At 47.4% G+C, this 26,204-nt stretch overlaps 14 protein-coding genes across 14 annotated transcripts; 8 read left to right on the forward strand and 6 right to left on the reverse strand.

Annotated features, from left to right (window-relative positions):
• Positions 1–68: 68 nt before the first annotated feature.
• LACBIDRAFT_245746 (uncharacterized protein) lies at positions 69–1,886 on the reverse strand (the record flags this gene model as incomplete). Its single annotated transcript, XM_001877042.1, has 13 exons — positions 69–186; positions 236–457; positions 514–548; positions 669–690; positions 740–1,043; positions 1,111–1,119; positions 1,173–1,220; positions 1,275–1,398; positions 1,450–1,498; positions 1,554–1,686; positions 1,738–1,744; positions 1,794–1,811; positions 1,863–1,886. The coding sequence occupies 13 exons, from the start codon at positions 1,884–1,886 to the stop codon at positions 69–71; spliced, it is 1,113 nt and encodes a 370-aa protein (XP_001877077.1).
• An 86-nt stretch (positions 1,887–1,972) lies between these two features.
• On the forward strand, positions 1,973–4,249 carry LACBIDRAFT_292841 (uncharacterized protein). Its single transcript, XM_001876590.1, has 8 exons — positions 1,973–2,215; positions 2,265–2,320; positions 2,373–2,574; positions 2,623–2,719; positions 2,777–2,869; positions 2,915–3,201; positions 3,235–3,261; positions 3,320–4,249. Exons 1-8 carry the CDS (start codon positions 2,168–2,170, stop codon positions 4,094–4,096), a joined length of 1,587 nt encoding a protein of 528 aa, XP_001876625.1. The 5' UTR covers positions 1,973–2,167; the 3' UTR covers positions 4,097–4,249.
• Positions 4,250–4,562: 313 nt separating this feature from the next.
• Positions 4,563–4,829, forward strand: LACBIDRAFT_311685 (uncharacterized protein; the record flags this gene model as incomplete). Its single annotated transcript, XM_001876591.1, has 1 exon — positions 4,563–4,829. The coding sequence occupies exon 1, from the start codon at positions 4,674–4,676 to the stop codon at positions 4,827–4,829; it is 156 nt and encodes a 51-aa protein (XP_001876626.1). The 5' UTR covers positions 4,563–4,673.
• A 352-nt stretch (positions 4,830–5,181) lies between these two features.
• LACBIDRAFT_311686 (uncharacterized protein) lies at positions 5,182–5,544 on the reverse strand (the record flags this gene model as incomplete). Its single annotated transcript, XM_001877043.1, has 3 exons — positions 5,182–5,283; positions 5,344–5,388; positions 5,446–5,544. The coding sequence occupies 3 exons, from the start codon at positions 5,542–5,544 to the stop codon at positions 5,182–5,184; spliced, it is 246 nt and encodes an 81-aa protein (XP_001877078.1).
• A 121-nt stretch (positions 5,545–5,665) lies between these two features.
• Positions 5,666–7,193, reverse strand: LACBIDRAFT_311687 (uncharacterized protein; the record flags this gene model as incomplete). The annotated part of the gene is made up of 4 exons (XM_001877044.1): positions 5,666–6,170; positions 6,220–6,652; positions 6,709–6,993; positions 7,043–7,193. The coding sequence occupies 4 exons, from the start codon at positions 7,191–7,193 to the stop codon at positions 5,666–5,668; spliced, it is 1,374 nt and encodes a 457-aa protein (XP_001877079.1).
• A 125-nt stretch (positions 7,194–7,318) lies between these two features.
• LACBIDRAFT_292843 (uncharacterized protein) lies at positions 7,319–8,775 on the reverse strand (the record flags this gene model as incomplete). Its single annotated transcript, XM_001877045.1, has 2 exons — positions 7,319–8,493; positions 8,739–8,775. The coding sequence occupies 2 exons, from the start codon at positions 8,773–8,775 to the stop codon at positions 7,319–7,321; spliced, it is 1,212 nt and encodes a 403-aa protein (XP_001877080.1).
• Positions 8,776–9,236: 461 nt separating this feature from the next.
• LACBIDRAFT_311689 (uncharacterized protein) lies at positions 9,237–11,169 on the forward strand. The gene is made up of 10 exons (XM_001876592.1): positions 9,237–9,303; positions 9,352–9,376; positions 9,426–9,643; positions 9,697–9,830; positions 9,880–9,981; positions 10,032–10,083; positions 10,143–10,505; positions 10,561–10,722; positions 10,774–11,063; positions 11,112–11,169. Exons 1-6 carry the CDS (start codon positions 9,240–9,242, stop codon positions 10,059–10,061), a joined length of 573 nt encoding a protein of 190 aa, XP_001876627.1. The 5' UTR covers positions 9,237–9,239; the 3' UTR covers positions 10,062–10,083; positions 10,143–10,505; positions 10,561–10,722; positions 10,774–11,063; positions 11,112–11,169.
• A 277-nt stretch (positions 11,170–11,446) lies between these two features.
• Positions 11,447–12,486, forward strand: LACBIDRAFT_177565 (vesicle transport v-snare protein vti1). The gene is made up of 5 exons (XM_001876593.1): positions 11,447–11,583; positions 11,641–11,705; positions 11,763–12,131; positions 12,186–12,247; positions 12,327–12,486. The coding sequence occupies exons 1-5, from the start codon at positions 11,475–11,477 to the stop codon at positions 12,412–12,414; spliced, it is 693 nt and encodes a 230-aa protein (XP_001876628.1). The 5' UTR covers positions 11,447–11,474; the 3' UTR covers positions 12,415–12,486.
• A 169-nt stretch (positions 12,487–12,655) lies between these two features.
• Positions 12,656–13,032, forward strand: LACBIDRAFT_311692 (uncharacterized protein; the record flags this gene model as incomplete). The annotated part of the gene is made up of 2 exons (XM_001876594.1): positions 12,656–12,802; positions 12,850–13,032. 2 exons carry the CDS (start codon positions 12,656–12,658, stop codon positions 13,030–13,032), a joined length of 330 nt encoding a protein of 109 aa, XP_001876629.1.
• Positions 13,033–13,219: 187 nt separating this feature from the next.
• Positions 13,220–14,567, forward strand: LACBIDRAFT_311693 (uncharacterized protein; the record flags this gene model as incomplete). Its single annotated transcript, XM_001876595.1, has 8 exons — positions 13,220–13,429; positions 13,484–13,615; positions 13,672–13,857; positions 13,909–13,987; positions 14,032–14,102; positions 14,151–14,268; positions 14,317–14,405; positions 14,466–14,567. The coding sequence occupies 8 exons, from the start codon at positions 13,220–13,222 to the stop codon at positions 14,565–14,567; spliced, it is 987 nt and encodes a 328-aa protein (XP_001876630.1).
• Positions 14,568–14,647: 80 nt separating this feature from the next.
• On the forward strand, positions 14,648–15,868 carry LACBIDRAFT_311694 (uncharacterized protein; the record flags this gene model as incomplete). Its single annotated transcript, XM_001876596.1, has 7 exons — positions 14,648–14,650; positions 14,704–14,893; positions 14,948–15,057; positions 15,105–15,237; positions 15,284–15,539; positions 15,586–15,656; positions 15,720–15,868. The coding sequence occupies 7 exons, from the start codon at positions 14,648–14,650 to the stop codon at positions 15,866–15,868; spliced, it is 912 nt and encodes a 303-aa protein (XP_001876631.1).
• Positions 15,869–16,074: 206 nt separating this feature from the next.
• On the reverse strand, positions 16,075–17,865 carry LbPR_M2 (aspartyl aminopeptidase; the record flags this gene model as incomplete). The annotated part of the gene is made up of 9 exons (XM_001877046.1): positions 16,075–16,267; positions 16,325–16,732; positions 16,783–16,869; positions 16,916–17,002; positions 17,081–17,159; positions 17,212–17,416; positions 17,469–17,568; positions 17,623–17,684; positions 17,743–17,865. The coding sequence occupies 9 exons, from the start codon at positions 17,863–17,865 to the stop codon at positions 16,075–16,077; spliced, it is 1,344 nt and encodes a 447-aa protein (XP_001877081.1).
• A 3,763-nt stretch (positions 17,866–21,628) lies between these two features.
• LACBIDRAFT_323571 (expansin family protein) lies at positions 21,629–22,437 on the reverse strand (the record flags this gene model as incomplete). The annotated part of the gene is made up of 4 exons (XM_001877047.1): positions 21,629–21,810; positions 21,860–21,932; positions 21,986–22,046; positions 22,103–22,437. The coding sequence occupies 4 exons, from the start codon at positions 22,435–22,437 to the stop codon at positions 21,629–21,631; spliced, it is 651 nt and encodes a 216-aa protein (XP_001877082.1).
• Positions 22,438–22,872: 435 nt separating this feature from the next.
• LACBIDRAFT_311698 (uncharacterized protein) lies at positions 22,873–26,161 on the forward strand (the record flags this gene model as incomplete). The annotated part of the gene is made up of 13 exons (XM_001876597.1): positions 22,873–22,942; positions 22,998–23,058; positions 23,105–23,414; positions 23,468–23,479; positions 23,528–23,906; positions 23,957–24,111; positions 24,169–24,283; positions 24,337–24,428; positions 24,480–24,588; positions 24,638–25,108; positions 25,161–25,174; positions 25,228–25,359; positions 25,412–26,161. 13 exons carry the CDS (start codon positions 22,873–22,875, stop codon positions 26,159–26,161), a joined length of 2,670 nt encoding a protein of 889 aa, XP_001876632.1.
• Between the last annotated feature and the right edge of the window lie 43 nt (positions 26,162–26,204).

Genomic DNA, 26,204 nt, shown 5'->3' on the forward strand with positions numbered 1-26,204 from the left:
AGCACACTAAACGTAGAAGCCACAAGGACGTTATTTCTTTGAAATGTGCACGACTGACGGACGTCCTGTTAGACAGATGATGAAACGGGGACACGACGACTCATACCGTCTTCATCCTCCAGTATGTGATCCAAGCCCACCTTTTGGCCGCGCGAATGTTTCGCACTGGCACCCCATACCACAGCACTATCCGCACATTAATCAAAAAACGCAAAGTTGCAATTGAAAAACGAACTATTTCATTTGCTTCGCGATCTCCTTGTGGATAGAGGCACAAAAATCTTCCACGGTACAGCGGCCGCGACGAAGAACGACGGGGGAACTGTAGTCGGGAGCTAATCCCCGTGGTTTGGTGTAAACGCGGACAAGGTTGAGGGTCTCCCACATCTTCTCAATCAGTTCGTCGATATTTAGCCATTCGCGTGACGATATTGGAACCGACATTGGGATTTTGTATCTGAAAAGCGCAAGTAAGTTCTGGACTCGCGGGTGTTGTAAGTAACAAAAACGGACAAAAGGTCCAATTCCTCTATAGAGATGGCGTCGATCTGTAAAATGTTATAAAAAGAGTTAGGGCGTCATAGCTGCAACATGCCTTGTTGAGAACCTTGAAAAGCAAAATTGTTCAAGAGGTTACACAAAGCATCACAGAGGTACGGAAAGCGTACATATACTGCTGGAATATAGACTCTTAAAAAAATTCATCAGTAGCGATTCAATAGCACACACTTCAACTAACCTGTTCCCTTCAATTACATCTACTAAATCATCCGCAGTTGCCCCTGGCTCTCGAATGGCGATGTCGGCGTTATTGATTTTATACTCGCTCAAAATAGCTTTGATCTCGTCCTGATCAATATTGGTTAACGGGACTGTATTCGTTATAGCAATTCCGCCCTTCTCCTTTCTTCGGACGAGGATTGCTGGCGGTCGTTTGTTAAGCCTAATACCAAACCCTTCCAGCTCCGTCTCGATGATCTTCTTATCGCCCAGAGGTTTAAGCACGTCAAGGACGATAAAAATAAGGTTGCATGTGCGAGCAACTGGTGGGAAAGGCGGATAGCGTTTAGCTTTGACCTGACCCGGAAGTCGAGTGACAGACGTCCGTACCAGCGATGACTGTGGTGTCCTATTAGAAAGTGTTTCGAGTTTTCCACAGACGTTGGACGCACCTTGACGACCTCTTCCCCTGCCATCGTTTGCACCCTCAATGATACCAGCTGAAAATGGGAAGATCAGAGAAGTGGTGTGCCATGGAGTTGTGGGGGACGTACGGAGATCCAATATTTGAATTGGAGCGCCGTGAACCTTCAAGGTGCCCGGAACGGTAGTTAAAGTTGTAAAGTCGATTTCGGATACTTCGGAATGCGTGCCAGTGAGTTTTGACATGAGTGTTGACTGAGGAAAGGTCACGACGTCATTTCAAAAGAAGAAGAAAAAAGTGCTGACTTTGCCCACGGAAGGAAAGCCAACAAATCCAACAGAGGCTATCCCCGTCCTAAGAAAACCATGTTGGTGGAACCGATATATGGAGTGAGTAATGAGATAGATACCTTGCAACATCGAAGCCCAGACCACCCCCACCCCCACCACTTCCGCCTGTTGGATTAATGAGCTCGCGTCTTAATTTTGCAAGTTTGGCTTTGAGCTGGCCAAGATGGTAGCTCGTGGCCTTATTTTTTTGGGCTAAAGAGGAGAGTATTATTTGAAAGCGACTGGAAGAGAGATTAGACATACTTTTAGCCTATGGCGGAGTGTGAGCTAGAATGGAAGGGATAAGAAGAGATACGGACCATCTCATCTTCGATTTCCTATGACAATGGGGAGTGAGAGAGAGCAGGATGTTGAGAACGGTGGGCTACCTTGATCTTTTGTACGGTGGTCATTGTGCAAGAAGTGTTCTACGGCAATCGCCGAGCATTAACCTTTTTCCCCTGTTCATTGTTGCTGTTCCCAGTACTCACTTGTGCCAATCCGTGTCGCCATCTTCCTCCGTCTCCTTACCTCCCTCCTTACGCCGTCGTCTGCGTCTGCTCGCCACGAACAGCAGCCCACTCTTTTGATTTCTCACCACGCCCCTGAATCCGCATGCGACTAGCTGGTTCTGGTCACTACACAATAACCGCCCCCCCCGCTCACTTGCATTCTCTTCTCGTCAACACCAGTCATGTGTAGTGGTCCTAAATGGAAGCGTGAAGTCGTCCCAGACCACAAGGTTCGCTATATCACCATCCCTGCTCGCTATGGCTAACTAGTCACTCCAGTTCGATTTCGTTGACACACGCGAGTTTTGCGACAATGGATTTATGATGCGCATGAAGTTCATCCTTTCTCTCAGTTCCTTCGCTTGCACTCACCGAACAACTCATTAGGTACATGTGGCTATACATCATTGTCCTCAAGTCATTTATGGTTTATGTTTCCGATATATTTTCAGCCATCACCATGTTGTCGACGAATAATTGGTCCAACGAAATTTTTAAGCAATGCCAGAACATTGACGGATGTTTTTTCATTCCATTCGATACTGGAAAATGGCTTTTCGTAGGCTGCATCATCTTCTCCTTCCTTCTGGTATGTTAACACCGCCTTCACTCCACCCCTGAGCTCACCTCCGAATAGTTGGCGTACGAGTCGCGGAAAGCAAAGAAAATTATTGCTAGTCGAGATATATCCTATGCGTTTACCAATGTCATGGCCAACAATTACTACTCTCTCCGTATGTCTGATGTCGTCTGCGGCCACATATCCCCCTCAACTTGATGCCTTTCTGCAGGCTCATATGATCATTTTTGCTTCTTCGACCATATCAGCAACTCCACCAAGGTCAGCGACGATTTCGCCTTCTTCGTGTTCTTTGTCTTCAAGAGTAGGTCATTTTGATCTACCAGTACGCCGACTCATATTGGTCTAGGTTGGAAACGCCTTCTTCTAGCAGATGGTCCACGCCAAACGATAAACGCTCTCACCTTGTATGCTGTTTGGCTCTCAAGAAAGGATAACGAGGGATCGTGGTACGACGTTTCCAAGTACTTCCAAGGGAACAGTTTGTCGACATCTGCTCTGACGGTGACATCTTTCTTTACGGTCGTCGTTTTTGCTGGTTCCCTCCTGCTTCTCACCATTGCAGCCATTTGTTACATTCCCCTCCTCTGCCACATTCGGGGCAACCTCAAGGCAAGCCAAGCTAAAATCTTGAAAGTGTTAATATTTACTAACTGCCTACTTCATTAGGAATACTGTTGTCACAAGGTTGATAAGGTGCGATTTTACAATACGACGGCTTGTTGAGTTCTGATAGATGTTTGCTTTGTCATAGCGCATCGGCGATGTCATCAAACGTAGACAGAAGCAGCGATTGGCCGATGCTGTCAGATTGGCACAGAAAGAAGCCAGGGGCGACTTTTCGCACTTGAAGAATAAGAAAGGAGAACTTATCGCTCAACCTCTTCCTCAACCTACTCTACCAAATCTTTCGGTCGACGATGACGACGATACTTCATCGATGAACACTCGTGCGCCTGCACCGAGCACCTATACCCAGGACTATTACCATTACCAAGCGGACAAAGGCCCCGCAGATTACCCCCCGCCTATGCCCGCATACAATCCCTATTCCACCCATCAAGCACCTGGAAGTTATGCCCACTTCAATCCATCCACAGCGACCTTCGGGTACGACGACCAACAACCGATATATGACGATGATGCCGAAAGCCTCGCACGCCTAACCACATCCGCTGCACCATTCTCAAATCAACCTGCGGATCCGTATCAACATGTTGGGCAAAGTCCATATGGCCAATCGCACGGCGTTGGCCACAGTTACGACCCCCATGATGTTTATGAAGGACGTGTGGACCCAGTGCAACCTCCTGCACGTCGGTGGTCACCTCAAGCATCAATATCGAGTGGATTAGCATACGACGATTCACCAGATCCGTCGCATTATCCCTCGGCCCAGTCATTGCAGAATCGTAGTGACGACCCTTACAGCGGGTATTCAAGCAATCCTGGGACACCTCAGCAGCCTCAAATTGGTGGTCGTGATTATAATGGAGGTGGTCCGGCACATGGACAATCGCGAGTCGTGTAACATCTTTTTTTTGCTTTGTTGGTTTTCTTTGCATCCGTTACCCTACGCAGTTCGATTCTGCTCTTCAAGCCCATTTTACCTAGCGATTTCCTAGAGGGGGTGCTGTGTACATTATTGAATAATCGCTAAACGCACCTAGAGTATATCGCGTTGATAATCTTTCAAATGAGAGGCTTTGCACACAAAAAAAAAAAAAAAAAGATAAGAAGAGATAGAGTAGCATTGTTGAGTATGAAAGATATAGACACTTGAGACAGGGTGCAATGTTTGATCTAGGCAAAGGTACCTCCATAATTGTCGACACTCCTAGAATAATAAAGCTGTTGTGTATGCCAAAAACATTGATTAACAAAAATTTAAACTGTTGAACAATAAGAATGTCAGCCATATTGACAAACCAATTCCATTATTTTATTCTTTAACATATTCTTCAGCTGAGTGGTGTTGCCATGGCTACCAAGACTATCACCTTGCTTGTCAAGGTCTCCCAACGTCATAAATACCAAACAGGTACAAACAAACTACCCAGGGGCCATGGGGGTCTTTTCTTGCATATCGCGCACGCGAGCGGGCAAGCATGAACAAACAAACTTTCTACAGGCCATGGGGCTCTTTTCTTGCATATGGTGCACGCGAGCGAGCAAACCGGTGCAAACAACTGGTCTTTTCAAAACATGATATTGTCGTCTCTTTCTTAGCGCCAGCTCCAATGTTTATATACATAACTATGTAGCGCTATAGCTCTTGAACACTGTTTCCTTTGTTATGAAAAAAAAGTCGCATCGTATTGGTGCAAAGCAGTGTATTTGTCAGCAAGCAAGGTGCCTGCTGCCGCTGCTAAGTGTCAGCCTCTAGTTTCTCAAAGACATTGTTTGAATATGCAAATTAAATGTGGTTGAAGTTCTTATTGTTCTTCATTTTCTAATTTTGAGAATTAATGTTTTCGGAATGCACATTCGCTTCATTATTTGACAAGTGGCCACAATTAAGGAGGTACATTTGTCCTGATTATTTATTAGGCATTGCCTCAAGTGAGATGTGGGTATCGGCTAAGCGGGCCTCGCTGGTAACCTTTGAGTATATATTCAATTCCCTTTCGTTGCTTCTAAATTGTATTGAACATTCTTTCGATACTTGGTAGCCAGATCTGCCGCAGTCTTGACGGATGCATTTGCGCGTAAAATTTCCTACGGATAACAAAGATCAAGACAGGCGACGGGGACTTCATGTCGGGGAGAATGTGGCACCTCGAGACAATGATTGAGCTCAAGAATCATCTCTGTGCACTTCGACTATCATTGACAAAAAAAATCAGAGATTGTAACATGGATAGGGAGACGAATACTGACGGTGTTCTTTACGATGCGCTCAAGAAGGACTGCTTGTCGCTCTGCATGAGGGTTCTCCATCCTCACTGTTGAACGTTGGAAGGTCACACTGTCACACATGAATTACCTCTATGATACAGGGTATGTTTGTACAAATGCATATGTAGTAAGTATACAAGTGAAAGCATGAGAAGACAAAAATCGTAATGAACCAAAAGTACCGGCGTTCGTTAATCATCCCCTAGCCCCAGCCATCCCACCTACCAAACTTGCGATATTCCTCCAAAATGCAATTCGTAGTGTCCTTCTCCTTCTTGTCTCGCTCCTTCTCCTTCCCTTTGTCCAAACGGCTGATTGTCGACGAGGCGCTAGATGTTCGCGGTCGTACCAAGGGTGCGGACCTTGGAGGCGAGCTGCCGGCGAGTGGGCTGGCCCCAGTAGAAGATGATGACTTCTTAGCCGGCGGGAGGGACAAACGATACCATCCGCCTGTGTAGGTCAAAGCAATGAGTTGATATTCAGGTGCACGGGTCGGAGTGGGTTTGTCTTCGGTGGAAACATCAATCCAACCAACAACGCATCGTTCCTCGTCTGGAAGATCAGCTGCGGATGATCGCGACGCTGACGATAATGATATGTGTGACGATTGCACGGGTATTCGGTACTGTGCGTACGACCACTCGGACTCGAAGTATTTAGGGAGGGGTAGAAACGGTGTCAGCGGTGAGAACGTTGATTGTCGGTTCCTAGAGATGAATGAGTATCGTAAACATATCGCTACACAAACGCACGTACGAGGCACCCGATACCACAAGAGTAAAAATATGCACGGTTCCTTTGTCGCTCCAAACACAGAGTTCTTCCTCATCAGGTCGAAATGCAACACCGTAAATTTCAGCCTTATCCGTTCCCCTGCGTAATTCCCGGACAAGCTTGCCAGTGTATGAATCCCATATTCGTACAAGGGTCCCACGGGAAGACGTCGTAGCAAGAAGACGGCCTGATGGAGGTAACGTCAACGTTGTCAACGCCGTTGTATGAGCGACAATAATGGATACTGGATGTTTCGTGGGTGGTGGTGGTGGTCTCCGTGGTGGCGATGAAGACGGCGGACCCTTCGTGACAGGCGGAGGACATGGGGGTAGATGGATTAGTTGGACGTGGCCTGTTTGACGCCCAGCAATCGCCAGCAGTGTCGAGAAAGGGGCCGTTGCAATTGCAAGAAGACCTAGACGATGCACATTGAATCTGGTTGTTTTTGAAGGATCGATATTAGATGTTCACCTCGTGGGTTATCGCAAGTATCCCATTCCGCGTGTCGCTTAAACTGTTCACCGACTTGAAAGACAACGACTCTTCGTCGCAATGCAACGGCAAGCCAACCACGTCTACATGTGAGCCCCCGAACTCGCTCCCTGAACTCCAGTTCTGCGACTTCCTTGCCAAGCGCATCGTCCCACACGATCACTTTGTTTGGAGGATAGAGTGGACTCCTACCACCACCCAAGAGGAAGAGCAGATTGGTCGTATGCAAAGGAAAGGCAGCAGCGAGTGTCCCACCGGTTAACTCTGGCTCGTACAAGTTAGAAAGCGACTAGGACTGGAGTAATGGACCTGCCATGTTTCTGAAGGAGTTTGAGAGGCCAAGTGCGATATATCGCGAATCCTTCAGGTGTTGAAGCTGTGAAGATCTTACAATCTGGGTCAAAGTGAGTGTCGAGGATATGGATGGGGTTCGTAGACGAGATGGAGTGTCTTGCAAGATTCATGGAAGTGGACAAGGACAAGCCTCATGTCAAGGCCAAATTGAGCAACAGGAAGCTTTTATTGGTACAATTCAACAAAATAACGGAATCATATAGATATCATACTCCTCCCTCCCTCAGCCCAACAGCTACGGAGCACACGTGGACGCAGGTATTCTTCCAGAATTATTATTCATGATATTCGTTGCATTCCATGACTTTGGGGGTCGCAAATCAACATGGGCAAGCTGCTGACGAGCAGCTTTAAACTCGAGTTCTTCAGCTTGGTTTTGCGCAACGAGGGCAGCTCTCGCCTCGGCCTGCCTCTGTAACTCTGCCTCAGACTCGTCCGATAGATAATCAGTGAATCCTCCGTCCGACGTAACTGTGCAGTCCGACATTGATCCATTTCCATCACTACTCCCACTGCTGCTAGACGCACTAGATGAGCTGTCGTCGCCTTTTTTGGATGATCGTGGAACGACGAAAGATATGGGATGGTCAGCGTTGCGAGATGGCGGTGTGACAGGGGAGTTCGAGTTTGAAAGCGATGCGCGACGCCGAACGGAGCCCTGGTTACGATTGTCCGCGATAATGGCTGAAACAGACACGGAGGTCGTCGCTGGTGAGACAGTTGGCCGACGCATGCTCGACATACGTCGCGGAGTAACTTGGTTTTCTAGATCAATATGTTTACGGCTAGGAGAAGAACGAGACGATTGGGTCCCTTGGACCCTATCCGAAAGATCCGCGGTGGGCGGACGGAGCTGGTTGAGGTGTTGATTTATAGCAGAAGAGTTGGGAACAGACGCTGAGATTGCGGTTCCGCTTGAGGTTCTAGAAAGGTTCGCAGAAAGGAAATTGGTTGGTGGTTGCGGGCTTCCTCCGGCACGCCTTCCAGGGCTTGACATGGTGAGTGATTTTGCAGCCAAATGCCCGGACTTAGTGGAGGGGCTCGAAGTACCGCTATTCTTGCGATCAAAAGACGGCTTGCCGATTCCATTACTACGTCCGGGGTTTGGAGACGCTGAAGGAAGGGGGCTGCCCCTGTTGGACAAGCCGTCCAAGACAACCCTAATATCTGGAGGAATAGATACGTGGTGGATGATGCTGACAGATCGCCAATCCGCAGCTGGGATGAATTTGTATTCACTGGGAGAGGGTGGTCGACAACAGCCGGGCCAACCAGGATTGTTATAACCCGATTGCTTGGGTGGGGGTGGAGGATCTGTACGAGCCCACTGTTTGCGAGAGGAGGATGTCAGAGACGCGATCTGGCAGATAATAAGATCGATGGACCTTGCAATATCCGCAGCCGTTGAAGCTGTCAACTAGGTGAGGGTAATTGAGCCAACGCGGCCAGATACCTGGGTAACTGAAGGGCAAAATGATCACCTTCAGCATTCTTTAGATAAAGGACGTCCATGCGTGGATGCAAAGCTCTGTTTCGACAAGTTTCGCGTATGTGAGGGCATCTGTGGGCGCTTCAGAGGGCGTCAAGAGAGGAGAGGGATGGTGAAGCGGTTGACCTTGCGTGAGGAACGAAGACTGTGCACATTGGACACACACCGACAGCCTGATTTATAGAGCCTTCTGCGTAGCACATTGTACAAGCTAGAAAGAGAGGGGCGACGCAGAAGGCAATGAGCTAGCGTCAAGGGCAATGAAACGACGTAGAGGCCGGTGATGAAAGTCCGAATAAGGGGGTATCGCAGGGTATAGTCGTATTTGTACTGCGAAAAGAAAATCATTGTCCATTTCAACGCAGCAGCATGCGGCATCCTGCAGTTTCCGCGACATGAAAGAGAGAGGAAGAGCGACGTCGCGGGTTGCCTCATGGCTATCAATGTCCTCAAGGCGTTAGCCATCGTTGCACATAACCACCACGAGGCATTTCTTTTACTAAACGGTATATTCGTATAAGTTAACTAGATCAGCATAAAGTGTATTATGTACTAGTTTATAAGTACATAGTATATATGGACTAGATCCCCTACAAGCGTGATTAGATTATGTTCTCCTCAAGGCTGTGCCCCGGCATTTCAGCTTCATCTCTCCCCTCCTTCATCCATGGGTAAATCTCAAAGCAAACTCTCCCCAGAGCAACTCGCTGACCTCCAAAAGAATACATACTGTCAGTCGGTCTGCCCCCAACAACGCCCCATACTAAAATTTTAATCAGTTGACAAGAAAGAGTTACAGCAATGGTTGGCCCGGCTCCATTATTCAACCAGGCTCCTCATTCACCACGCCTAGGTATAAGGGCTTCCGGAAAGATTGCCCATCAGGCCATCTCGACAAGACTGAATTCAGTCGAATATATAAACAGTTCTTCCCCTTTGGCGACCCGTCGGAATTCGCCGATTATGTCTTTAATGTTTTCGACGAGAATAAGAACGGCACCATCGATTTTAAAGAGTTCATCTGTGCTCTCAGCATCACAAGCAGAGGCCGATTAGATGAAAAGCTCAAATGCTCGTCGTCCAGCTTTTGTGACCGCATACCGCTGACGCCTTCGTGTGTGTAGGGGCCTTCCAACTATATGATATAGACAAGGACGGCACCATCACCTACGACGAGATGTTGCAAATCGTGCAATCCATATACAAGATGACTGGCGAGATGGTCAAGCTGCCTTCCGACGAGGATACACCTGAAAAGGTATATCGCACAGCCTTGTGATGATTTGTCGCCCTGAGGCTTCGATCAGCGCGTCGACAAGATCTTTAGAAATATGGATAGAGATAAGGATGCTAAACTCACCTATGAAGAGTTCGTAGAGGGAAGCAAGCAGGACCCCACGATTGTGCAGGTGCGTTTTTTCGCCTCACAAGAGGTTCAGCGCTTAATTACAATTTGTAGGCGCTTTCCTTGTATGATGGATTGGTGTAGTGATAAGATTTCGCGTCGCTGTGTAAGTCTCGTGCACATCAGGGGGGCGTCTCGTGCTGTTCTACGCTGATCCTTTGTCAGCTATGTATTTCTCCTTCTTATCTCATCGTCTTTGCTCCGTCGACAACGTACCACACCTAGATGGGACAAGCAGAGCCTAGTAATATCAGGCTTATCTACTCCGTCGAAATTTGATGTATACTTCGCGAGAGGTAGCGGTTGAAGATGAGACGCACTCAATACCATCAGTTTATTTTGCCAGTTTACCATATTTCTGCAAAACTCTGTCTTCTACATTCTTTCCAACCCACGTGTATAGGCTTTCGGCAAACTCGAGATTGTCTTTTTCTGCTTTGAAGAGCTTATTGAAGTCTTGTGGGCCAGCAGGTGCCGCTGCAGCATTCGCGAACGGAGATGCAGTCATATCCCGTGAAGAATCGGCCGCTGCGGGGAAAAGGCTTAAACTGCCGGGATGGACGAAAACAAAGGTAAAACTCACAATTGTCGTTGCCCAAAATTAGACGGTAAAGGCCATTCAGGCCAAAGAAGTTGAGGAAGTACCAGGATAGGGAGGAGACCCAGCGAACATCCATATCTGGGGTCTCTATGCCACGCTGAAGCATAGATTTGAATCCCAAGGTCAAAGGAAACGGAAGTTTGACTGCTCCTCAAACGTTATGTTGGTATATGTTTCCTAGAGCTGGGGACGTACTGAGAACGAAACCTTGGAAGAAAAAGTTGATCCAACCCATGATGATCATCTGCGGCACCATCATCACCATTTGGGTTTTCATGCCAGCCATCATTCCTTCCATTGCAGCAGGATCTGTGAGAGGACTGGGAGGAGTGGTGGGAGCGTCGCTCTTCGGTGGTCCGTCTTTAAGATACGTTCCATTCGTGAAGGCTTCCGACAAATGTCTGGAGATAGGTGCGTAGAATGTTGGGGGCAATGGTGAATTGGCTGACGTAGCCCGAAGGATCTGCGCACGCGCTAGCGCTCTTCTGGAAGCAGAATTTACTCGTGTAGAGGCGGAACAAGAAAGGACATACTGCTCACGAATTGCAGCCCTTGATTGTTTTTTTGGAGTAGATTGCAATAATAGAACGACGTAGTGCCGTAGGATACCGACTAAAATCTGGTTTACTTTTGAGAGGCATAATGGGTGTTGAGATCGCCACGTACCATGACGAGGGTGATAGGGAATAGAACCCAGTCCCGTATCTGGGGGTCGAGATATAACGAAACCCTTCACATAATGGTAAGCGCAAGTAGTGAAGCTATCTGAGTGATGAACGTACGCATTATTGCTTAACATGGTTGCTGAACAACTTGTCACGTCCACCAAATATATCACACACAACTTTACTCACCGTGACTTTACGTGTTCCCTGGTGGAACCAGGAATACTCTCAATGGACACTTCACCAACCGCTCTATTCGATTCTTACGAGCAGGACTTTCAACAATTCATCGAAGCCATTCGGGTAAAACTAGAAGGAGATGCTAAGGAAGAACGGGGCGGTGAGTTGTACTGCTTCTGTATTCAACACCTGCGCAACTTATCTGTGTCCGATGCAGAACAACAACAACGAAGTGCTACTTTACGACAGGTAGAAATGGAGCTCGATGAAGCTGACGAAATGGTGTGATTCGTTGCATTGCTATATCCTACGCACCAGCTTACAATCACCAACGAACAGGTCTCGCAGATGGACATTGAAATACAAGGCATTCCGCAATCCGTTCGCGCCCAATACCACACCCGCCTGCGAGCGGCCAAGGCGGATCTTGCGCGTTACAAGAAACTCGCTGCGGACGTTCGAGGGCAACTTGCGCGCTCAGACCTTCTCTCAACAGCTTCACAACCTGGCAATTATCCTGCTTCTGACGATCCATATGGACCGTCAAGTGACCGGACACGACTGTTGGCGGGTACTTCGATATTGGAAGACGGGACCAAACGGCTGCAGCAATCTCAACGTATTGCATTGGAGACTGAGGACCAAGGTGCCGAGATTCTCTCAAACCTCAGACAACAACGAGAACAAATAGAAAATTCGAGGAATACTGTGAGTTGCACCCGTGGCTTATGATCCCTGATAGTTTCACTTAGATACATCCAGCTATACGGGGCGGACTTGGCAATCGACCGCGCTTCTGGAACTCTGAAGAAGATGGTCAGACGGTATGAAGGCTTTCATGTTCTCGCTCTGAACAAGGTCAACTTGTCGATAGATTTCTCTGACACACGTTTTATCTTGCAGGATGTACCAACAGCGTGCGGTGACTGCTGGTATCATCATCGTACTAGTGCTGCTCATTGCTGTCATCACGTGGGAGAAGCTCAGCTAGCTCTTTCTTCGAAAGAGTATCCATTTCCCTTTGGTTATTTATAAAAAGTGAATTCAAAGAATAAATTGAGAGAAAGCGAGGTGTAAAAAAAGAAACGTTGGGTAAGAAAAGATGCTCCAAAGCTGGACAATTGAATGTCGAATAACGTATCTGATGAACCTGATCCAAACTTGATCACACGCGATCGACGTTCACCTATACCATCACTTTGACTTTGCAATCCTAAACTCACACTACTTAGATGGACTTGGACGAATTCAAATCAATTGCCATCCCTGTTGGCACGAGTGCTTCCACCTGTGGGTATTGCTCACCGCCTGGTCAACGGTCCACAGAGTCTACGAATTTTCGTTCTACTGCACTGGAAGCCATCAGGATTTCATGCACGGTATGCACTAATAGTCGATATCGTAAGACTAGGCGGTGAGCACCTAGACCTTCTCTGAGCAGGTATACCAGGGCATGATTGATCGTGGCTGGCGTCGCTCTGGCAAGTTTTCAACCTTGCTTGCCGCGATGGCTGATCGTAATAACAAAAGATTATATCTAGGGACCTACTGTTATAAACCTGATCTTCGACGTTCATGCTGCCCGCAGTATACAATAAAGTATACTTGATTCCCGCCCATATTATTGGAACATTTTGAGCGAACATAGTGCAGGCTCGATGCCCTCGCCTTTAGCCCTTCGAGAAGCCATCGGAAGTTGATTTATCGGTGAGTTTGTAGCTTTTTGTTGGCACCAAAACAACTTGATCAAAACTATCACTTAAGTTGGAACCGATTTATCATCGACGACGGCACGAATGAGGACTCGGAGATGGGATCTGCTGGCACGAAGTTGGCATCATACTTTCCGTCCTCTGGGTTTGCGAGCTAAGATGCCCATCTTGGGTATGCCTAGAAAATCACACGTCCCAAAAGCAATGCACCAACCGCCCTTGTCGTTGAGTGCGTTGGTCCATGCGTCAGAGCTCGAATTTTGCTCGGGAGAATCACCTTCACATACTTTCGAGGTCGCTCGCCTTTTCCTCCATTTATTGCCTTACGCCGGTTTAACCTTCAATTAGGTCACGTTAGAGGACTCGTCTTACACGCCTGAGAAATTCGCACTCTATGAGAAATATCAAAACGACATTCACAATGACACCAAGAACTCTCCTAAGGGCTTCAAGCGGTTTCTTGTTGACTCGCCTCTTATTGTAGGTGCAAAGTTGCGACATATGCTTCAAATATATTGACATCATATCTTCTGTAGAGTGAACCTATTCCTTATCTCAAACCACCACCAAAGCATCTGCCTTTGAATTACGGGTCTTACCACCAGCTTTACAAGATTGACGGAGAACTTGTTGCAATGGCGGTGCTCGACATTCTTCCGAGTTGTGTATCAAGTGTCTATTTCATGTATGATAAATCATGGGAAAGGTTTTCACTCGGAAAGGTGGGATGAAAGGGTGAACCCATCGCTTATTGTACACTGACGAGACAAAAGCTCAGCGCCCTACGGGAGGTCTCTTTAGCTAGGGAGATTAATGAGTTGGGAATTCATGAAATGCAATCATTATACATGGGTTCGTCTTTGGCTTTGATCTCTTATGAAGCCTAACGTCCGTAGGATTCTACATATATTCCTGTCAGAAGATGCGGTACAAGGGAGAGTACTCACCTTCATACCTGGCTGATCCAGTAATTGCATTTTCAATACTTGCACATATACTTTCTGATGCATATTAGGAAACATATGAATGGTTCCATCTTGAGGAGTGTGTCCAACTTCTGCAAAATTTTAGATATGCCTGTTTCTCAAAACCGGAACATTGTATTGATAGCGAAGCTTCGGATTCACCTCCAGGTACGGCAAGATAAGTATATAAAAACCACCCTTTTCATTTTTTGTTAGAGGACCAGGAGCTCGACATTAAGGAATTGACGGATGTTCACGTTCTCATTCGCCCAGCCGACGGAGATTTGATAGCTACCCCCATCTCTGTGGGTAAAGCTTCCATTTCTGAATGACTCATTATTCACTCCATCCCCCGTACGCCTCAGGAAACTTCATACTGGCAATATAAGCAAGTGCGGCGTGAGTTTAGTTCTTGCATTCGGGGACTTGGAATGAGGTTGACGAGGGCAGTTGCCTTTGCGGTGTGACATGGTAATTGGCTCGTGACATGTCACAATTATTTTAGTATAGTCTTTAGTTGACCGCCACTACCTGATAGCAATCAAAAATGGTGCGCCGTCGTTGTTTTTGGAGCCCCCTTGAGATCCAACTAACTGAACCTAGCTGCGTCGACAAGTGCGAGAGCGCAGACAGTATGTGTATGCGAAATCCCTCGAAGCGCAAGAGAGACAAACATACGAGAGAAAGCAACAGCTGAAAGATGTTCTGGCGACGGGCAAAAAATTACCCACAGAGTTGAAGAAAGATGCAAAGGATCTTGGGAAGGACTTGGCATTTGATGAAGCGCAAGCAGGTGCGTTGTCGTGCATCCATTTCTTAGTTCATTTGCTAACGAACGCCTTGGCAGATCCGACCACACATATCGACAATGAGTATTCTCGTGCGGGCTTTCAGGACCCAAAAATAGTGATTACAACATCGAGGGATCCAAGCTCCAAACTTTTACAATTTACCAAGGTGCCATTCTTTGCCTTGGATAGCCAACCTCATCTCACCCGCCTCAGGAACTGAGACTTGTTTTCCCGGGCTCTCACAGAATAAATCGTGGAAATTATGTTGTGAAAGAGCTGGCAGAGGCTTGCAGAGCGAATGAGGTGACAGATTTAATTGTTCTTCATGAACATCGCGGAATACCAGGTTCATGTCTATGCATCACTATCTCAGTCTTTCTAACAGCCCTCAGATGCCATGATCGTTTCCCACTTTCCCCATGGACCCACTGTTTATTTTACGTTGAACAACGTCGCTCTTCGGCATGACATCGGGACATACAAAAATTCAACCGTTTCCGAGCAATACCCACACCTGATATTCGAAAATTTCTCTTCACGCCTCGGTGAACGCGTGCGAGACGTGCTGAAATACTTGTTCCCAGTGCCGAAGGAGGACAGCAAACGTGTAATGACGTTTGCGAATGACGATGATTTTATTTCATTCAGGTGAGCCTTCCGAGACTGACCTCCCCTTGTATCTAATTTTTTGTAGGCATCACGTCTTTGTGAAAACAGGTCGTCAGGTGCAATTGGCCGAAGTTGGACCTCGATTTGAGATGAAACGTGAGTAATTACAAGTAATTGTTTTTCCATTTTCAAAAGAGTTAAACTGAAGGCAACACTTAGCCTATGAAATTAGACAAGGAACTATAGAACAAACGGAAGCTGAGCGGGAATGGGTCCTTACTCACTATACACGCACTGCGAAGAAGCGGAGTGTTCTCTCAGGCCCACGTTCATCAGAACCTCCTACCAAGCGCACCAAGCACAGATAGTGAATCTTGAAGGTCCATAGTCACGCCTACTCGACAGGAGGGATGGACAGGAGGAATGCGCCACCTCCCTCGAGGGCCCAACGAAGAATCTGCGCATCCTGTCAGTCAGGTGCGATACAAACCCTCGGGGCATCTGTTTCATCCTTCGAATGAGTATTCATCAATACAAATATACCATAATTTGTCAAGTATGATAACATAGGCCATCAATCGACAGACAACTCCTTATCGAGAGCTGAAAATCCTTCAAAGAGAGAGCTAAATAAGTCGATGGCATTCTGGACGTCATGCGATCCTGCCGTCTCGCGGATCGAGTGCATGGACAACATTGCGTTGCCAACATCGACGGTGCGAATGCCTATTTTGGATAACATAGGCCCCACCGTAGATCCACATGCCCTGACAAGCAAGGACTTATGAGATAGTCCATCAACTTTAGGGCAACACGCCACTCACATGTCGTTTCGCACTTCGAACTCTTGTACTCTTCCGCCTTTGCGCTCGACCAACTGCTTCACAATGAAAGTCGAGATGGCATCGCTTGCGTATCTTTGCTTGGCATTGGTCTTGATAACAATTCCTCTATTCATGATTGGTTTATGCTTCTCTTCGTGCTTGGATGAGTAATTGGGGTGCAGGGCGTGCCCCATGTCCGCCGAAATCAGAAAAGAGTTGGCAATCGACTGAGCAAGAGTAGATGGAGTAGGAGAGAGGCGATTGAGAAGAGAAGGAACAAGGCTGGATTCAGCTCCTGAGGAGGAAACACTGCCAATTTCTTCGTGGTTGAAAAGGGCAATGCAGTTCACGTTTCCTTCCAGGCTCGTAGCTTGGACAGCTTCTGCGATGGCTTCGACTGCGCAAAACCTGGACATAATAAGTAATGTAGCGTACATGAGACCGTCGCTCAAACTCACGAAGAAACAAGGTTGTCCATCCTAGGGCTGAAGATGAATTCGTTGTTTAAACCGCCGAGGCAGGCTGGTTGAGTGTCATATAAGGACCTACTTATCTTGTCAATTTGGTCCTAAAAGGAGTTGATTCACATACAATTCAAAGTCGTGAATCTCCTCGGGCGCGATGGATAATTCTCCAGCAAGGAGTGACAACAGGGCTGGATGGTGATTATCCTGGATGCTCGATGCCACCTTGGCTCCAGTATTTGGCGCCTTTTCGTCCTTTTCGTCGTCAGAATCGGAAAGTTTCGCGTTGAACTGATCCTCGATAAGCCCAAGGATAGGAACAAATTCAGTTTCTTGATTGAACTTGAACGACTCGTTAATATTTCTGTCCACTGTATGGGAGGATTTTGTGACAGTCTCTCTCAAAATCATTCATCAACCTACGGTGAATGGCGAGCGTTGGAATTCGAAGAATCGGCCTATCCAGTTTGAGAAGCTTCGAAGTGAAGCCACCAGTTTTCTCTGCGATCACAACCCTGCCCGCGATAGATAGATCGCGGTCTAACCACGAATGCCAGATACCTCCCCCGTAGGTCTCTACTCCCACTTGCAAATACGCTGATTTGCTGCGCTTGGAGATGGGTCGAATCTAGAACACCTAGTTGATTGGCCACGAGAGCGGGGGTACACTTGATACGTACTTTGAGGTTGGGGCTATCGACGTGAGTCGCGACGACACTGAGTCCTGTACCTTGTTTCCATTTCTGTGGAAGGGTAAATGCAACCAACGCAGATTGGTTTCTGAAATTGATTAGAACACGATGTTGGGTTTCAACAAAGGTTTCCCCTATGTACCTCGTAAAGAAATATTTGCCACCTGGTTGTACTTCGTTCTCCCAACTATCCTTCTCCCTGATCTGTTGGCCGATTTTAATGGCAAAAACGAGCTTATGCAACCAGAAGGGGGATGGTTACCTTCTGGAAACCAGCTTTCTCGAGACGGAGGGCAGCGTTGTGAACAGCGTGAAAAGGAGTGGGAGATGCGTTGACAAACTTTATAAAGCGCGTAGCCGCTTCTGGGCTCGATGGGTAAAGCATCATGGCGGCCAGGAGACAGAAATATTCTGAAATTCAAATTCAAGTAATTGGAGCCACGTGACGAACAAAACTTTTTGTCGGCTTCCACTACGATGGTGCAGAGTTATCTAAGGCATGGGCCAACTCAGGCAAGGATAGCAATTTATACAGCCTAGCGTCATACTCATCGTCCTGTAGGCCTTTGGTTTGATTTGCAGCTCGTCCTCGAATTCGGTTTTCGACGGCAAATTGGCTTATGTACCTGCTCTCGAGGATGTGTTGGTCTGGGACGTCAAAAAAGGTCAAATGGTAATGGCTTACATTCACCCTTTGCTACTATTTGCTTATAATCTCATGCAGCTTGCAATGTGGCATGATACTGGCCATCGAGCTGAGGTTACCTGTATCAAACAATCGCCACACCCGGATTCTTTTGCAGTTGGATATGCTGATGGATCTATACGGCTGTGGAGCGCCTCATCAGGCTCTGTGTTGACAACCTTTAATGGGCACAAAAAAGCTGTGACGGCTCTTGCTTTTGATGAGCAAGGCACACGCCTTGCTTCAGGCTCACAAGACACAGACCTAATTGTTTGGGATGTCATTGGGGAGACTGGCTTGTATCGGTATGTACCGATGGCGCTGCAAATTGACTTAAATCAAATAAACGGATATCAGACTTCGTGGGCATCGAGACCAGATTACCGCCATTCGATTTATCTCCACGAATGACGACCAACCTTCAACTTCAAGCGCGACTGCGGCTGGTCTTTTGCTCACGTCTTCTAAAGACACCTTTATGAAGCTCTGGGATCTCTCTAATAAACACTGTATCCAAACCATTGTGGCCCATCGCTCAGAAATATGGTCCCTTGACCTCAATAATGACCAGGATCTCATCTTTACTGGCAGTGGCGAAGGAGAACTCAAAGCCTGGAAACTTGACCATGAAGCTGTAGCAGAAGGCTTGAAGGAAACGGAAACGGGAGAAGTAAGCCGTAAATCCCGCCTTTCACTGAACCAGTTGACGAGGATGCGTAGGTGCAAAAAATAATTCACCCCATCTCCACTCTGCCTCTTTCTTCACGACACCGTATAGCTCAGATCAAATTTCACTCGACTCAACCATATATGGCCGTCCAGTCCCATGAACGGTCTGTTGAGATATTCCGAATACGGACAGAGGAAGAGGTTAAGAAGAAACAGGCGAGGCGAAAAAAGCGAGCAAAAGAAAAGGAACAAAAAAGTAAGAACGACGGAATGGTTTTAGACGTAGCAGATGAAGTCGAAATTCTCCATGAGCTTCAACTGGTAGACATGTTCACCCCTCACCTTGTCGTCCGCGCTAGTGGGAAAATCCGTTCGTTCGATTTTGATCTCGAACCTCCGGCGCTGAAAGGGAGCAGTCAGGTATGTCATTTTTGGTTCGCCCATCAAGTTTTACTTATTGTCGGCTGGCTCAGCTCTTTTTAGCACTGGCCTCCAATGCTTTGGAGGTATATAATATCCCCCCTCCATCGAAAAACAAAGAGGAACCCCTTGAGGCCGTTCGCAGTTTTTCGGTGGACTTGCCAGGTCACCGAACAGATATACGGACATTGTCTCTCAGTGCTGATGACCAAATCCTCGCTTCCGCGTCCAGCGGTAGGCATCTTTCGTGATCCTTTTATTGTCTGTCTGACACTCGTTAGGATCACTGAAAATCTGGAACATGAAAACTACTGCATGTATTCGAACCATGGATTGCGGATACGCAATCTGCAGCACATTCTTGCCAGGGGATCGCCACGTCAGTCGCTTACCTTTTGCAGTGCAGCCCGTCCCAAACTTTTATTCCAGATTGCCATCGGAACGAAATCGGGGGAAATTCTCATCTACGACATCTCATCCTCCTCTTTGATAGAAACAGTCAAAGCACATTCCAGTACCGTGTGGTCGCTTCACGTCCGGGCCGATCAACGTGCTCTTGTTAGCGGAAGCGAGGACAAGAATGTTAAGTTTTGGGAATTCGAACAAAAGGATGCAACTGGCGAGAATGTATGTCTGTTCTATTTTTGTGAGGCCTTTCGACCTGATACCCCATTAGGTCCAAAGCGGGAAATTGTTAACACTCGTGCATACTCGAACGCTCAAAATGACCGATGACGTTTTATCAGTAAAATATAGCCCCAATGGAAAACTCCTCGCAGTGGCATTGCTCGACTCGACCGTGAAGGTGTTTTACGAGGACACTCTCAAGTTTTTCTTATCGCTATATGGCCACAAGGTGCAATTCATTTCACATCTCTTGTTGTGTGTCGTGAGTAACGCCGATATCAGCTTCCCGTTCTATCAATGGATATCTCCAGCGACTCTCAACTTATTGTCACTTGTTCCGCAGACAAAAATGTCAAAATTTGGGGCCTTGACTTTGGTGATTGCCACAAGTCTATATTCGCCCATGAGGAGAGTGTCATGCAAGTTGCCTTCGAGGCCAAGTCTCATTATTTTTGGACCGTCGGAAAGGACAAAATGGTGAAGTACTGGGATGGTGACAAGGTGAAAGGCAAACGCTATCTCGCCGTCGTCCTTTCTGACCTTTTCCAGTTTGAAGGCATTCAAAAACTAGATGGCCACCATAGCGAAGTCTGGGCCCTAGCGCTAAGCCACCATGGTAATTTTGTCGTCACCGGTTCCCATGATAAATCAATCCGTGTTTGGGAGAAACTAGATGAACCTGTATGTCATTCTTAAACCTCTGAAATCCAGGTATCTCACCCCTTCACTTCAGCTTTTCTTGGAAGAGGAACGGGAGCGGGAACTCGAGCAACTCTATGAAAGCGGTATAGTGGATAATCTCAATCGTGTCGAGGCTCCCATCGGCGATGCAAGGCCAGACGCTGCTGCAGAAGTTGAAGTCTCCGCAGTGACGAAGCAAACAACTGAAACGTTAATGGCTGGAGAGCGTATCATGGAAGCTCTTGACCTCGCTGACGCTGAGCTACGAACGTTTCAGGAATATGAAGAAGTGACGTCGCGGCTTGCCGAAGACGACGCAATGAGGTTGCAGCCGCCTCCAAGAAACCCCATTTTGGCTGCCTATGACCTGACACCTGATGCCTATGTTCTAAGGGTAGTCGAAAAGGTTCAAAGTACCGCTTTGCAGGACGCTCTTCTCGTCCTGCCTTTTGGAAAAGTCGTGTCGTTGATGGCATATCTCAACATATGGGCACAAAAGGTCAGATCCCATGCCCTTGTAAACTACTGAAATTCTTCAATGTGCCATCACTAGGAGTGGAATATTCCCCTTGTCTCGCGCATCACCTTTTTCTTACTCAAGATCCACCACCATCAAATCGTCGCAAATCGAGTTATGCGCACCACGCTGATTCCTTTGCGCAAACATCTTCGTGCAGCGTTGCAACGGCAGAAAGATGTAATCAGTTACAACCTCGCAGCTTTGCAGTACATTCGAAGAAAGAACGAGTCCGAGCGAACAGCTCAGTTCTACGAAGAAGGAATGGACGAGGAAAAGGTGAAAGAGAAAATTGCGGAAGGCAAGAAACGAAAGAGGGTTCATCTCAAGGCGTAATTTTCGATCTGACATGCTAGTAGGTGGATATTACAATAATAATACAAATACTGATGATGTACAAGTATAGTCATTTGGCGGTATAGGCTCGACGTCCAGCGTCTGACTGTCGTGTGTTATATCATTGCTTCGCGTTGGCTTTTGGGCCCCAGAGATCTTCATACCTTTCCACGGAAGTTTAGTGCGCGGGCCTGAACGTATTTTCATGCACGCTTACCAGTCATCTGGCTCTGATGCTGCTGTTCTTAGTTGAACATTCTTGAGAAGTCCCTCGTCCAAGGTCGCGAGTTGCTTAAACGCTGCTTGCGTAAGATCGACGTGCTTTGAGCCTGCTTGACAACCCGCGCATGTATCCACAACGCGTACGTATACACACTTGGTCGGCGAATTGCACACTGGGCGTTTTGTTAGTTACTCGCTTCGATTCGAGGAGGTTTCACCTACGTTCCAAAAACTCGAAGCACTTTGGTCGGCCGGTCCACCCTTGCATCGTCAGTGCACATGCGAAAGAATCGTCCTAAATCGAATTGAAGTTGAAACCCTAATGGTTTATTTTGTGAAGGAACAAACCGTTGGTGCCCATTTTCCGTTCGCCCAGCAGCTTGGATTTTGCAAGTCTTGGCCCGTGTACCTTGGATGAACATATCATTAATACGCAGCAATGAATCACCCCGACTGTGGGCATACCAGGTGACGGTGACTGGTTTGGGTTCACCGATAAGCTTGAGACCCTTGAGAACATTCTTAACGCTGTCGACGGCAACGCTGAGACCATTCGATGGAGCAATCGCCTTGCTGCTTTTTGGCTTGGAAACACTGGCATCCCGAGGATACTTGTACTGGAGATTTGTGACATTGACGGTCTGCCAGCCATCGCGTGGGTCGAACTTGTAGCTGTCCCCCAGCGAATGTGCGGTGGTGTACTTGCTTTCGGATATAGCACGTACTGGAGTAGATTGTTTGGCGAGAACGCGTAAAGTCAAAAAGAAAACGGCGAGGAAAATAGCCCTGGCGTGAAGCATAATTGAATGTGCGGGTATCGTAGTGAGTGGTATGTGTACAAGAAACAGACGAGAGTTATATTTAGACAACGATGACGCTTATATTATGATCGAGATCGGCAATTTCCTCTTTAGGTTACGGCGAAAGGGATATTCCGCCCGGTCGAGCAGTCAACTTGCAAGTCACAAAAACGAGCGCCATTCCTTAACTTGATCTTCTAGTCAAGGTTTCCTAGCTACATCTCTCGAGAGATGCCCGCAGAGTCTTCTCATCACACACACGCGCGCAGAGCATCAAGAAAACTCACAACCGACGAGGAGATTGACATCCGAAGGGCAAGAGGCGAGGTATATCCTTCTCTGCTTTCTCCTCCTCGATCTACCTCATTGTTCCTGTCCAGATTTCCTGTGCTGAATGCCGACGGTATTTGAATCCCATATTGGCATAAGTCTCCGATGCTTAGTTCTTGGCTGGCTTCAAGATTAAAACTAAAGTGCGATAAAAAGCTTCCTTGCAGTTCATGCGGTTGGCATCCCCTTTATCTGTCAATGTCTGACCTTACTCAAATTCAAAATTTTAGTTCGTCGCGGCTGCCCCTCAATATGTCCGAACGGAAGTTTGTCGACGGGCCAAGGAACTAGGTCCGTCTGATGTTCGCCTCCTGAGTGCCACGAAAATTTTCTGAAGTCACGGGAAAAGATTTGTTCTGGCAGATACGACTCAACTTCATGCTAAAATTGCTGAAATGGGTCAGCGTATCCGGCAGCTCGAGGACGCTTTGACCATATTCCAATCCGGCGTCTCCAACGAATGCCACCCACTTCTGCGGGAAGAGTTGCTGTCCATAAAGTTCGGACCTGAAAAAGGATACGTTCCGGAGAGAGAACAGCAGTCCATGAGGAAGCCATCTGTTGAGTCGACAATTGATGCCCTTGGTACGATGACCATTGGCGATCAAGGAGACGCCAAATATTTTGGGCCTTCAGCAGGATCAGAGGTAGGAATTGAATCTACTGGCCACGTGTTAGACTTTCGCTGATCATCATTCAGACTTTGTTCTTGGTATAAAGTTCCGTTTAGATTTGCCAGACACTTGATAACCCTTCACAGGCAGGCGCCGAGCTGGAAGAATCCACAGAAGAGGACTACTATTCGCCCGTTTCAATGGAGATTGCTAGGCTCTCGGCAGCATTCCCATTCGGGGCGGACGGAAATATGGAAAAGGGGTTAGACCTGCTTTTTGAGTATCTACCCAGTCAACCTCGGGCTTGGTCGCTGTGCGAAACATACATGGAGCAAGCTGCCTGGTCGTTTCGACCCATCAAAAGAGATGAGATCATTGATGACATCCTTTCCCCTGTCTACAAAATTGTCAAGGAAAAGCAGTTTCTGGGTTCAACTAATGACGGCGCGATCTCACCGCATCGCCTGGCAGTTCTCTTTCTTGTTTTCGCCTTGGGCGCCTTGGTCGATCTAACCTTGGAACCACGTAAGCGCACTATGTTTCGTAAGATGCGTATTTTGACACAAAGTCAACAGAGAGCAATGAGGCTGAGAATTATTACCATCTGAGTTGTGCTTGCCTATCTTTACGCTCCGTCTTCGACTCCCCAGAAATAGCCACCGTCCAGGCTGTTTTGTTGATGGCAGCGTACCATGGTATGGCAGGGAAGAGGTATACCATGGACAGTTCTGTGAGTCTCGAGCATGTTTTCTTTTATTCATGCCACTGACATAATAACTCGGTAAAGTGGTCGCTTATATCTCTGGGGGCCAAATTGGCGCAAAGCGTGAGCCAGTTTCATCATTTCATCCAGCTTCTTCGAATGGCTGACGTCGTCGGATTTCATAACCAGCTCGGTCTTCGTGTGTTCTCCCTGTTTGTACTCTGTTCGTCTCTAATGGGGTTAACCTCGTAGATCGTGACAGCGCGAGATGGAATATGGATTCGAAGACTGTGGAACGTCGGAGAGGACTTTTCTGGGAACTCTTTTCGGGAGAACAGTTTTATGTGCGTTGCGTCCGACCTGGCCTGTGTTGTACAAGAACTTAACCGCAACAGAATCTTGCTTTAGGTCGACCTCCCTCAGTGCGGCTGTCGTACATCGATTGCGAATTCCCGTTGGACGAAGAAGCCACTCTTGATGCGGAAGGCAATTCTCTGAAAGGCTGTACGAAAGCTTCATCTTCAATCAACGTTTTTTGACAAATTTTGGACAGATTATCAATGGAAATACGAATTTACAAAAGATATATTTGCCTCGGTTATAGAACTTACTCTTACCGCGGAGGCTCCTCAATATCAAACTATCCTAGAACTTGATCGAAAAGTTCGCGAAAAAACTCTACCACAGCACCTCAATGTGTTCATAAGTCCTGAGGACGAACACTGCACACCTTCCATCTACATGAAGAAGTGTCTTTTAGGCCAGTACCGCTCTATCAGTAAGTGTGCCCCAAACGAACTGGTTAAGCATTCAACGCTGAAGAAACGAAAAGCGTTATTATACCTTCACAGGAGTTTTTTCGCCCAAGCGATGTTAGATCACCCCACCAACCCTCTCCGAAGTCCCTATGCGCCCTCATTTCTGGCAGCTTACCGTTGTGCTTCGGGCGTGATAAAATCCAGTCTAAATCATTACGATAGATTCCCAGAATTATGCGGAAGGTGGTGGGGAATCTGGACACATCGTGAGCAAACATTTAATAAAACACACATCAATTCAAACTAACGCACCTCTAGTATTTTCGGCTGCTGTAAGATCGGCGATGTTACTTTCCCACCTCAATGCTCATGCTGCCACTTTTAGATCATCGTTGGCTGCATTGTTACACGGTCACCTTCCTCGAGCATGGCACCCAGTGCATTTATTGAATTGGGCCTTGCATGCGATCTCTTTGAAAAGGGCGCAATGCATTCCCGGCGCGCGCGTAGTGGCCTGGTATGTTCAGGATTGTGATTCGGTGGAACGGTCTGTTGACGAGCAATACCAGGCAATATTGTACAAGATGCGAGAAAAAGCTTTTCACGTCTACTCTCAGTTCCGGAGTGGTAGCACACCCGTCCCTGGTATCTTGTCGGTCGGAAAGCCGGACTATGGAGATGACGAGCTGGCTTTATTTGGGGGACAAACGCGGGTGCTAGTCAGTAAACTCCTCACCAGCAGATCTGGTCACAAGAAGAAATCTCTGGGTCCCAGCTCCCCCTCGTCTGATGATTTCAAAGGAGTACATGAAACTACGCCAGATGTACATCCGTCTCTTGTGGAGTATCTGTCTCTCTTTCCGCCCCAGAACATGTCCGTATCAACCCCTTCAGACGGAAGCGCAGGAACTCCCAATCTACACGCTTCCCCCGAGTTGATCAACCAGCCAATGCACAACGCAGGGGACACATGTCAGGCTCAGCTGGAACCAGTGATGGAACAAGACCAACAGAAAGCCTGGCAAACCTGGCAACCTTCACCGTCGATTTTTACACCGCTATCCCCTGGCACATACCAACACATATCATCAAGATTCTCTACGTCTGTCCCTTCCTACGCTGGGCCTGACCCAATCCCGAATCCGAATTACAACGGCCTGGATTTTAAAACAGATCCGTCTGAGGTGGGAGACCTTGGGATGATGATAACAGGGGAGTCGGGGATGGACGAGCAGTGGATGTCGTTTATCCGTGAGTCAGGTTTTTTAGATGGAACTTCATACGGTGCTCCTATGATCAACGAGGGCTACCAGCATTGAATAATTTACCCGGGTTATGTATATTAGTGTCTTGTAATATGTA

This window comes from Laccaria bicolor, genomic scaffold, assembly GCF_000143565.1.
Source record: "Laccaria bicolor S238N-H82 LACBIscaffold_4 genomic scaffold, whole genome shotgun sequence".
In the NCBI taxonomy this organism is placed as follows: Eukaryota; Fungi; Basidiomycota; class Agaricomycetes; order Agaricales; family Hydnangiaceae; genus Laccaria; species Laccaria bicolor.

Excerpts from the sequence above, each read along its gene's own strand:
- LACBIDRAFT_177565 (XM_001876593.1), top strand. The coding sequence starts at position 11,475 with ATGGACACTTCACCAACCGCTCTATTCGATTCTTACGAGCAGGACTTT. Across the intron at positions 11,584-11,640 it reads TGCTAAGGAAGAACGGGGCG|AACAACAACAACGAAGTGCT; the intron begins GTGAGTTGTACT and ends TGTCCGATGCAG. Across the intron at positions 11,706-11,762 it reads TCGATGAAGCTGACGAAATG|GTCTCGCAGATGGACATTGA; the intron begins GTGTGATTCGTT and ends ACCAACGAACAG.
- LACBIDRAFT_311689 (XM_001876592.1), top strand. The coding sequence starts at position 9,240 with ATGGGTAAATCTCAAAGCAAACTCTCCCCAGAGCAACTCGCTGACCTC. Across the intron at positions 9,304-9,351 it reads CCTCCAAAAGAATACATACT|TTGACAAGAAAGAGTTACAG; the intron begins GTCAGTCGGTCT and ends AATTTTAATCAG. Across the intron at positions 9,377-9,425 it reads AAGAAAGAGTTACAGCAATG|GTATAAGGGCTTCCGGAAAG; the intron begins GTTGGCCCGGCT and ends CACCACGCCTAG.
- LACBIDRAFT_292841 (XM_001876590.1), top strand. The coding sequence starts at position 2,168 with ATGTGTAGTGGTCCTAAATGGAAGCGTGAAGTCGTCCCAGACCACAAG. Across the intron at positions 2,720-2,776 it reads CAACAATTACTACTCTCTCC|GCTCATATGATCATTTTTGC; the intron begins GTATGTCTGATG and ends GCCTTTCTGCAG. Across the intron at positions 3,202-3,234 it reads GCCAAGCTAAAATCTTGAAA|GAATACTGTTGTCACAAGGT; the intron begins GTGTTAATATTT and ends CTACTTCATTAG.